General features: G+C 36.8%; 1 protein-coding gene across 1 annotated transcript in view; it reads left to right on the top strand.

The window, feature by feature from the left end:
• The window catches only part of LOC126416712 (eukaryotic translation initiation factor 2A), a 167589-nt gene that overhangs the window by 48789 nt on the left and 106753 nt on the right, over positions 1 to 12047 (top strand). Inside the window, exon 4 of the mRNA XM_050084523.1 lies at positions 5182 to 5281. Coding sequence (XP_049940480.1) covers positions 5182 to 5281 — 100 coding nt within the window. The remainder of the gene's footprint in view (positions 1 to 5181; positions 5282 to 12047) is intronic.

The raw sequence follows: 12047 nt of genomic DNA on the forward strand, positions 1-12047 counted from the left end.
GACATTAGCTAACTCAAATGAGGGTCAATCCATTTCAAATCACACAGGCGATGTTGCTCAACATTTTTGATTTTTTTGATTTTTTTTTATCATGACTTCCCTATAGACAGACATTCACAAAACACTGTTTTAAAAATTTTTATAAGTCATAGTTTTTTTTCTGGCAGCCGTTTTTACAATGGCGGTTGGGCAAATTTTAGTGTAAATCGACGTTTGCGGAAAGTTTAATTGTCATGTTATTTTAAAAGATATCAGAATAATTCAAAAACCGGTGTGCTCAGCATGAAATGAACTTCAGGCATAATTTTTTTTAATTGTTCTATCATGCAAGAGAGTCACTCAAACTCTTTCTGTAAAGACTGAAAAAATTTATCAATCTTCACTTTTTAGGGCCTTCAATTTTCATGAAGGAAGAGAGACTCACTAATAATATGTTATCTCTGTGTTGTGTACTTACATAACTACCTGCAGTAAAAGTTGCAGTCCTGAGAATGCACTCCTGTTTTTTCTAGAGCTTTTCAAAAATGGCCAAAACCCTTCTAACATCAATTTTCGCAGGTCAGTATCTAAAAAGGGACTGAATGAAAACAAATGAAAATTTTACAGAATGCTCTTTATTCTCATGGGAATATCTCACAAAAAAATTATGACTGAGACTCAACTACATTGAGAGCAATAGAGCAGCAAATTTCAGTAAAAACGCTACCCCTCTACATGCTCGTGCAGTGCCAAGTTAGCAAACAAGGGCTTGAAATTATTACGGTTGACATTGGCCAAATGATGTTTAAATCATTACATACAATAAATGATCAAATATTTCTACTTTTAAATAACAATGGGCAGAGGTAACAATTGGTAAGAGTTCTAATTCTTAAAATTAACGATACGTTTGTTGTGCTACACTTGTGTACAGTATACACATAGTAATGTTTCTCCATGTATACAGATTTAAAACTTCAGTTGTAACTACTTGCCAGCTGCAATTTTCATTAGGGAGTTAAACAAACACAATATTTCATTGCATAGTTTATCAATTATGTTGTGGGTTCTACCAGACACTTTGTGAATTCCATTGGAGTTACTTTTCATATTACTTTCTTTCCAGGACCCAAGACAATAAACAAGTGAATAAGAGTTTTGTAAGTGTAGATCTGAAGCCTCCCATCTTCAACTGTTTTCAAGAATAGTAGATTTTTCAAGTATTGAAATGAGTTGTTTTGTGGGTGAACTAATAAGTGAACAGTGCCATAAACAACACTACAAGAAGAAAGTGCATCAAGAATTAATAAGAGTGAGTGACTTGCCAGCTGAAGAACAATGTTTGTTAAAATTAAGAATTTAGAAAGAAATTTCTAATATTTGTTATTACCACAAATATAAATATTTATGCAAATACAACCACATTTTTGGTAAAAAGTGTTGTGACCCATTTGGTACTCACAAAAAGCCAATTAAAAATGGTTTGCATAAAATACTAGTTAAACACCTAAACAAAAAAAATGTGGATATTAACCTAATTCCTGGACAAGCTCTATGCCCAACTTGCGCATCAAGAATATTTGTAAATAAACCAGCTGAAAAAGTGGCAATTAGTGTTGAGAATGATCCTGAATTTCTTCCTGAGCCTTTTGAATTGGTTGAGGATGATCCTTTGTATCAAGTAGAATCAATCTGTGAAACTTTGGAATTATCTCCTTTACGTAAAATAACAAAGCTCAACAAAGACCAGCGACTATCAGCTTTACAAAGAAAAACTGATAAAATTACATGTGCTGTCAAGCGAAAATTGGAAGAATCTTTCCACAATGACTTAGATGCTCAGAATGGAAATAGTACAGAAAATGTACAAAGTGAGTATGATATACTTATTACCAAAATGAAAGAAAAATTCAAAGTTTCCAGTAAAGATGACAAAATTAAGATAATTAGCCTCTTGCCAAGATCATGGTCAAAGAAAAAAATGATCGAGGAATTTGGTGCATCTGAGTACATGGTGAAGTTAACTAGGCAGCTAATTATGGATCAAGGTATCTTACCACATCTTTTGAAAAGACAAGGTGCCAACAAAATAAGTGAAGTTGTTATTAATAGTGTTAAAGAATTTTATGAGGATGATGACAATAGTCACATGTATCCTGGTAAAAAGGAATGTGTTTCAACTGTGATTGACAATGTTAAGGTGCAGAAGCAGAAAATGTTAATTCTTCTCTTGCTGAATGAGCTCTACAGCCTGTATAAACAAAAATACCCAGATAACAAAGTTGGCCACTCTATGTTTTGTGTTCTACGACCAAAGTCGTGTGTTCTTCCGGGTTCATCAGGAACTCGTACTGTATGCGTTTGATAGCATCACCAAAACACAAAGCTTATGATGGAAGGAGCAAAGCTTAATGCAAATTATAAAGACCTGATAGCTTTCATGGTATGTGATATTGATAATGAAAAATGTATGCTTCACTTATGTGCAGGATGTCCTGGACCAGATACCCTACTTGATGTCTTAAAAAATGAACCTGACATATGATGACATATGATGAAGTAGTTTTCAAACAATGGGTACAAACTGATGGAGTTGAGCTTATTACACAGGTAATGCCCAGTGAAGAATTTTTAGTCTCTTGTCGATAAGCTGGTGCTTTTAAAATCCCATCACTTTATCTCAAAAGCTCAAGCTCAATATTTTAAGGAAACGAAAGAAAACCTGAAAGAAACCCACTGTTTAGTGATTGGTGTTTTTTCAGAAAACTATATATTTACAGTACAGGATGAAATTCAAAGTTTTCACTGGGCTAATGCACAAGCGACACTGCATCCGTTTGTCATCTACTTTAAAAAAGAAGACAACGTGTGTTGCAAATCTATTTGTGTAATTAGAGACCATCTAGAACATAATACCACGACTGTGTATGCATTTCAACATCACCTCATTAGAGAAATTAAGAATATCATAGTAATGTTGAAAAGATAATCTACTTTTGGCGCAAGCAGCCAGTACAAAAATATGAATAACTTCATTAATATCTGCCAACACAAAAATGATTTTGGTTTACCAGCAGAGTGGAATTTCTTTGCCTCATCACACGGAAAGAATTCTTGCGATGGGATAGGTGGAACAACAAAAAGAGAAGTTACACGAGCTTCCCTTCAAAGACCTTACACAGAACAGATCCTGCCTCCACATGATTTGTTCAAATACTGTCAACAGAATATTACTGGAATTAGATATATATTTGTAAGATGTTTTGTTACTTCCAAAGGCTCCAGCTTTGGTGATCATCAAGCTTCAATACTCTTTACAAATGTATCATCTTTTACAAATAACAATTTTGTTGTTTGTATGTATGATGAGAAGCGGTGGCTTGGAAAAACTGAAGAGAAAAGTGAAGATAACAATGATGTTTTAGTGCATTTCTTTCACCCTTCTAGTCCAAGAACTGCCTTTCAACTTTCCAAAAATGACACTGCTTGTGTGCCTGCAAATAAAATAGTACGAAAGCTGACTCCGCTGGAACTTGCAACAGTGTCTGGTAGAACACACAACATAACTGATAAACTATGCAATGAAACATTGTGTTTGTTTAACTCCCTAAAGAAAATTGCACCGGGAAAGAAGTTACAACTGAAGTTTTAAATCTGTATACATGGAGAAACATTATTATGTGTATACTGTAAGCAAGTGTAGTACAACAAATCTACCGTCAATTTTAAGAATTAGAACTCTTACCAATTGTTATCTCTGCCCATTGTTATTTAAAAGTAGAAATATTTGATCATTTATTGTATGTAATGATTTAAACATCATTTGACCAATGTCAACCGTAATAATTTCAAGCCCTTGTTTGCTAACTTGGCACTGCACGAGCATGTAGAGGGGTAGCGTTTTTACTGAAATTTGCTGCTCTATTACTCTCAATGTAGTTGAGTCTCAGTCATGATTTTTTTGTGAGATATTCCCATGAGAATAAAGAACATTCTGTAAAATTTTCACTTCTTTTCATTCAGTCCCTTTTTAGATATTGACCTGCGAAAATTGACGTTAGAAGGGTTTTGGCCATTTTTGAAAAGCTCTAAAAAAAAAAAAAAACAGGATTGCATTCTCAGGACTGCAACTTTTACTGCAGGTAGTTATGTAAGTACACAAATATAGATAACATGTTATTAGTGAGTCTCTCTTCCTTCATGAAAATTGAAGGCCTTAAAAAGTGAATATTGATAAATTTTTTCAGAGTCTTTACAGAAAGAGTTTGAGTGACTCTCTTGCATGATAGAACAATTTAAAAAATTATGCCTGAAGTTCATTTCATGCTGAGCACACTGGTTTTTGAATTATTCTGATATCTTTTAAAATAAAACTTTCCGCAAACGTCGATTTCCACTAAAATTTGCCCAACCGCTATTGTAAAAATTGCTGCCAGAAAAAAACTATGACTTATAAAAATTTTTAAAACAGTGTTTTGTGAATGCCTGCCTAAAGGGAACTCATGATAAAAAAATCAAGAAAATCAAAAATGTTGAGCAACAAATTTTATTCATATTGGGTGATTTTAAATGGATTGACCCATGAACATTAGTCTTTGGGTAATTATTTCCAAAGTTTCAGTCATTGCCGAGACTAAAGCACAAGTTTTTCTGGGCCTAATGAGTAATGACCCTTTCCCAGCACACCTCTCACATAGTTCCCCCTCCCCTCCCTTTCCTTATTCTGGTTATGTCATTCCACTCTAAAGGTCCTGCACAATATGCTTCATTAAGAAATTCATACTGAGGCACGTTCTGAACATCGTCAAATTCATTTGATGGTGATGGGTGGCTTAGAGTCAAAAAATTGTGGTGTAATCTTTTTCCAGTGTTATAGCATATGTCATGATATTTTCGACACACTACAACTACAACCTTGACTATCTTAAAATTCACCATTGAAAAAAAAATTGTTTCTATGAATCAGAGGCTACCTGAATGAGGTTTTCACTCTGCAGCTGAGTGTGCGCTGATATGAAACTTCCTGACAGGCAAAGGCAAAGGTCCTGAGTTTTAGTCTCCGTCCAGCACACCCTTTTAATCTGTCAGGAAGTTTCAGAGGCTACCTGTGTGTTCATAGGTGGTTTGCTTATGAAATGTTAATGGGAAGCATCCAAAATGTTAGAAATTTAATATTGCTTCTGGGGAATTTCTTTTTTGCAGTTACCCCAGCAAATCCACAGGGAGGACCAAATCTTTACATCTGGAAGTCGGACACTGGAGATTTAATAAAAGAATTTGTGCAAAAGAAGCTTTCTGGCTGGTAAGTTTAAATAAGTAACTTACAGATTGTGTAATGGTGTAATGTAGATGTAACATAAAGTAGTTCCTTTGACAACAGAAATTACTCTCAAATAATAATAAATTATCATTGTTGTCGCCCTTACAAAATTTCATTCACAAATAGGTCCATTCACTCAATTTTCTTATGTTCTTTCCCCCTCCTAACTGGCAATGGTATACCTGAAACTCGCTAACTCTACTACTGTACACCCTTTGCCGTGATACAAATGTAAACAAGAGCTCAAATTCAGTTATTCCAAACATAAACGAGTGATAAGTGAACAATTCTACGACTTGTTCATAGCCAATAGCTAAAGTCTTAATCTTAAAAGTACTGATGATATAACATTTAAACAATTAAAAATGACCTACTGGTACCTGTAATAGAAGTTAATAGCCACATACTAAATGAAGCACTGTGAGTAAAATGTCTTTGTGGTTCAGCTGGGTAGCAACCTTAAATAGTGTCAACATATTCACAAACTGATCAAGAATCTTTGTCTGGCATGTTTATCACTTCAAAAGTATCTCTCGTTGATCTGACTTGTAGTACATGATGCTGGCTTATTTTGATTACTTTCACTTCCTTCTTCTTATGCAACCATCTTCTGTGGCAGTACAGCTAACGTATGTAAAGTATTCATTCAACAAAAGCAAGCATACTTTGTATGGAATTGCACATATTGTTAAGGCCTCTTCAAACATATTTAAGTTTTGGTACTCGTTTCCCAGTAGTTTTAGTTCTTAATGATACTTAGTGTTAAAATCAAAAATCAGTTTCAGTTGAAATGTGACTGACATAAACACCATACGAGACAGGAAAATAATAATTACATGGAGATCTTCACACCTAAGCGAGGACTCAGATGGATTTAGTGTTCTGGTGTGCAGATCTTGCTATTATCTGCTTCACCACTATTTTATAGGAGAATATTATCTTCATCTAGTAAGCATATCAAGCGTATTATAGTAGGAAATTCAAAATCCTTCATGTGCACATGACAATTGTCTGAAATGGTTTTGTTGGCATTATTGCATGGGAGATCCATGAAAAATCAGGAATTTTTGCTTCCGGGAAAAATCCAGGAAATACTTAAGAATTTTTCAGGATTCTGGAAATTTTTCATTATTTTAGTTGTCAGTTAAATTTCAGAAATTTTGACAGGTAAGAACTGATACTCAGACACATAATTTGACTTTAGTCCATTACTGCAGAATAATATTGCAGCAATAAAACATAAATAAGACAACACCAAAATAAAACTTAACTTGCAAAGAAAATTTGCTGTTCACAATAACAAACCACAGTGCACATACTGCATCTTCCACCAGCAATATATGTCAAAAGATTTAGGACAAAGACTATGCAATTCTTTGTAACAGCAAACTGCTTTTGATGAGTTTGACATCACAACTGTGCACATTTCTAACAGGTCACGGGAAAATATTGTGAATGGTGGTTTGAGAAACATTGCTTTTAAAGTAAATTTCCGTCTATGCAAGATGAATTGTGCTACATGTGAGAATGTGCAATTAATTTCTTAAATCATGGAGTATTTGAGTGTCAACATATAATACTTTGAGGACCAACCACGTAGAAAAAATTCAGGCAGAGGACCAGCCATTTATACCATCAATTAAAATTTTACTGACACTTTTGTGTGTGATAGATCTTAAAGGGTGACACACATTGAAAAAGACTAATCTTCAAGGCTAGTTTTCGTATTTGTTTTAGTTCTTTCTTTCATTCATTACAAGTTGCACAGTAATGATGGCAAAAAGCATAATTATACATTAAAAAAAGTGCAAAGTGAGTTGTTGAGAATTTCACACATAATCAGCTTATTCATGGAAAAGATCCTGCCTAACCACAATCTGGAGGGGGGGGGGGGGGGACAGGAAAAAAATTTTGACGACCAGTGTTATATATCAAAGATTAGCTTTACTTGATGAAAAATATCATCTAGTTGTCATATTTTGCAAAGTGAGAATAGATGTTATCGCCCCGATATTTTCCCTAATTCGAAGTTCACTGCCAGGCGACTCGGAACACTACTATGGTTTCAGTTTCTGTATTGTTGCATGGGTATCACAACCTCTTGTATTTTTTGTGTTCTGTGTTTGGAAAATGCCGTGCTGTATTTGACGAATTTGAATTTATACTTTCGTAATACCAAAATATGCTGTAAATGTTGCTACGCATGAAAGATATTTCCAAAAGTGTTGTTTTTTTGCTGTGAGTGCCAGGGAGCTCTGCGGCAGTGTGTAAAACCCTCACCATTCAAAGGATTGATACGTTGTATGGCTCCAAGGGTAAATAAATTGACACATAACACAGAAAAAATGTGCTTTTGCCCAGGGTATAGTGTATTTTCACCCAGAAAAAGCGTGTTTTAAACCAGGAAATATGGCAATTTTTCTTTCTTGTCGTTATACACCCCATGTTAAATTACCAAAATATACATAAAATTAGCAGTAATGGATGAGTAATGCACTTTCCATTTTATTTTTAAATACATTTATGTGTAAAATTTGTATCATGAGTGTATAAATACGTATCCAGGGCGACAATTCCACTGGCAACCTGGAATTCTTAGGGAATTACATTTTACCTGGAAAAATCATGGAAATCTCAAGGAATTTCATAAAATCTCAGGAAATTCTGTGTTTTTAAACTAGCATTGAAATTTCATGGTTCTGATTTTTCTAAATCACAGTTTTTAAAACACTTAATATTTCAAGGTGTGTATGAATATTATTCTAGGCACATTATTGATGTTTAAAAACTGCAGTTAAACTACTGCTTATGAGTAATATATCACAACTGAGAACGAAGGAAACTTATTACTGTGGTAAGCTCCCACACCCACACTCTCACCCCTACCTCCACCCCCACCCCCATCCCCATCACCATCCCCATCTCCTTCCTCCCCCTGGAGCTGCTTATGACACCATCTTCCTTCACGTACCTGGAATTCTTGGGGAACTTTTTTTTCTCGAGTTTGAGTAGCCGTACTGATATCCTATTGAATTGTTAAATGTCATATTTCATTCGGCCTCACTCCTTCATGGCTGCCCCTCTGCTCTCAGAAACTCTTTCTCGAATAACTGGCGATTAGTTCCTTGCATCAGTTTTGGACTTCCTTGACTGATAAAAAAATTAGCTATCTTTTTCAATAGCATTTACAATCAGAGCATTAGCAACTGTTGTTTCCTCAAGTACTTAAAAAAAAAAAATTCCGCGTCTTCCCCCACCTGCTGCCATGAATGTCCGATGATTCTCCAGCATGTTTTTGTAGTTGGCTCCATTCTAAATGCAAAATTTCCAATTTTGATATGCAGTTTCTCAAGTGCTGTATCGGAATTCCTTCTTCTTCCTTTCAAATCTTAACCTCCAGAGCAACTTGATTTTCAACTGCTGTATCGGAATTCATACTACTTCCCTTCAAATCTTAATATCGAGAACAGCTTGGTGCACAAGTAATTTACACACCAGCAGCTCATTAAAGAAAGCCATTAACATTTAATCCATGCATGGGAGTCAGTGTCCAGTTATTTCACGCAAGAGTAGATAGACTAAGTAGGTGACTATAAGACCACACTCTATATAAGATTACATCAATTTTTTTTAAAGAGACTCCTTTATTTTTAACATATTCTGACTAATCAAAATTTGAAACTATTACGATATTATGAAATGCATAGATTGATACTCACCATATAGTGGAGACATTGAGTTGCAGACAGGCACAACTAAAATGCTGCTAAGTCAGTCGGTCTCAGCAGCCAGAGAAAGTGGTCATGTGTGTGCACGTGTGCATGCGCGTGCATGTGTGTATGTTGTCTAATTCAGGAGAAGTCTTTTTTGCCAAAAGCTTACTTGTTTAGCAGTCTTTTTATTGTGCTTATCTGTGACTCAACATTTCCACTATATAGTGAGCAGCAATCTATCCTTTACATAATAATCATAATTCCATCCTGAATTTTTTTCAAAATTGGAAACTATTTTATTGACATAAAATATCTCAAAAACTTCATTTATAGACTTTGTTAATACAAGGAGAAATAAAAAAAAAACAAAAAGAAATGGTTTATAATATTATGAGAAGGAAAGTTGCTACTCACACACGTCTCAAAAACTTCATTTATAGACTTCGTTAATACAAGGAGAAATAAAAAAACCCAAAAAGAAATGGTTTATAATATTATGAGAAGGAAAGTTGCTACTCACACACACACACACACACACACACACACACACACACGACTGCAGTCTCAGGCAACTGAAACCACACTGTGGGCAGCAGCACCAGTGCATGATGGGAGTGGCGACTGGGTGGAAAAGTGACTGGCTGTGGTGGTGGAATGATGGCGACGTAGTGCTGGAATGGGAGCAGGGAAGGGGCTGGATGGATGAGGACAGTAACTAACAAAGGTTGAGGCCAGGAGGGTTATAGGGACATAGGATGTATTGCAGGGAAAGTTCCCACCTGTGCAGTTCAGAAAAGGTGGTGGTGGTGGTGGTGGGAAGGATCCATATGGCACAGGCAGTCATTGAAATGAAGGATATCATGTTTGGCAGTGTGTTCAGCAACAAGGTGGTCCACTCGTTTCTTGGCCACAGTTTGCTGGTGGCCATTCATGCGGACAGACAGCTTGTTGGTTGTCACACCTACATAGAATGCAGCACAGTGTTTGCAGCCAAGTTTGTAGACCACACGACTGGTTTCAGAGGTAGCCCTGCCTATGATGGGATAGGTGATGTTGGTGACTGGACTGGAGTAGGGGGTTGTGGTGGAAGGATGTATGGGACAGGTCTTGCATCTAGGTCTATTACAGGGGTATGAGCCATGAGGTAAGGGATTGGGAGCAGGGGACAACGCCAGAATGACATCTGGATTCCCAGTGCTGGGGAGATACCAGTAGTGGGCGATGGCAGTCGCCAGCCACTGATTTTGTTCACACATTCAAAATCTGTGACGTCATGCCACTACGGGGAAGCACAATTTTGTTGTAATCAGTAGCGAGCCAGGGTGTGAATTGATCATTCAAAGAAGCTACGATCCACCTTGAAAATATCCTCTGAAGATGGGGATGAAACGTTTGATTTTGAAGGTGAAATCCATTCGACCACGGCATAATAGCCAGGAATATTAATTGTGACATTTCCAGCCTTATAAGTTTACATTTTATATTGTTTAGAATGTTAAAAAATTTCCTGGCAGATTAAAACTGTGTGCCGGACCGAGATTCGAACTCGGGGCCTTTGCCTTTTGCAGGGAAGTGCCTGGGTAGCTCAGTTGGTAGAGCACTTGCCTGCGAAAGGCAAAGGTTCCGAGTTCGAGTCTCGGTCTGGCACACAGGTTTAATCTGCCAGGAAGTTTCATATCAGCTCTCACTCCACTGTAGAGTGAAAATTTCATTCTAGAATGCTAAAAAAGTAATCTCATAAAGTATCCTGTCTGAGCTCTAACAGAAACAATACAAATCAGTGTCTTGAAATGTACATTGCCCTTCACCAAATTTATATCTTTAAATCAAGTGTGACACATTGTCATGCCAAAATGTAGCTTTGATGAAAATGCTACATTTCTTTGAAAGATAAAATACTTTGGAAGACATTCATGTGATATGGGAAGACTGATGAAGAACTCGAACACGAGTTGCAGTACAGACTTAAATGTTTTAGTGGGCCCAGCTGCCAGAGTTCCGCTCAGAATATTTCAGTACATATTGTGAATTCTCAGTGCTGCAGTGTTTGTGATGTGTACTTTTAAGTGTCCAACAGGCTAAATTTAATTCCATGTAAATTACTGCAGATAAGTACTACTCCCCACAAATTGCTGAGAGGTGAGGCCATTTTATACTTCATCCTTCATATGATGAGCAATATTTGTTTTGTTTTTTAAGTATGGCTAAAAATTATTTTAGATTTCTGCATTCCCTTTCGCATGCTTTATCTGGTGCATTTTTATATTTTCTCCTTTCATCAGTTAAATTCGACATCTACTGTGGTATCCAAGGATTTATACTAGTCATTGCCTTTTGCCCTATTTCATCCCCTACTGCCATCACTGTTTCATCTGTCAAAGTTACCCATTCTTTTCCTGCTGTATTCTTTCCCCCACTTTGTGCCAGTTGTTACCTAATGCTGCCTCTGAAACTTTCTACAACCTCTGGTTCTTTCACCTTATCCAGGTCCCATTTCCTGCCTTTTTGCATAGAGCAAGGAGGCACAATGGCTTGCACACTGGACCTGCATTTGGGAGGACTACCCCTGCTCCCAGGCCCTTACCTTACGCTTCATACCCCTGTAATAGACCTAGACGCAAGACCTGTCCCATACGTCCTCCAACCACCGCTTACTCCAGTCCGGTCACTAACATCACCTATCTCATCAAAGGCAGGGCTACCAATGAAACTAGTCGTGTGGTCTACAAGCTAAGCTGCAACCACTGTGCTTCATCCTATGTAGGCGTGACAACCAACAAGCTGTCTGTCCACATGAATGGCCACCAACAAACTATGGCCAAGAAACAAGTGGACTACCCTGTTGCTGAACACGCTGTCAAACATTATATTCTTCATTTGAGTGACTACTTCACATCCTGTGCCAAATGGATCCTTCCCATTAACACCACCTTTGCTGAACTGCACAGGTGGGAACTTTCCCTGCAATACATCCTACGTTCCCGTAACCCTCCTGACCTCAACCTTCGTTAGTCGCTTTCCTCACCCATCCAGCC

The sequence above is a fragment of the Schistocerca serialis genome, chromosome 8, assembly GCF_023864345.2.
Source record: "Schistocerca serialis cubense isolate TAMUIC-IGC-003099 chromosome 8, iqSchSeri2.2, whole genome shotgun sequence".
In the NCBI taxonomy this organism is placed as follows: domain Eukaryota; kingdom Metazoa; phylum Arthropoda; class Insecta; order Orthoptera; family Acrididae; genus Schistocerca; species Schistocerca serialis.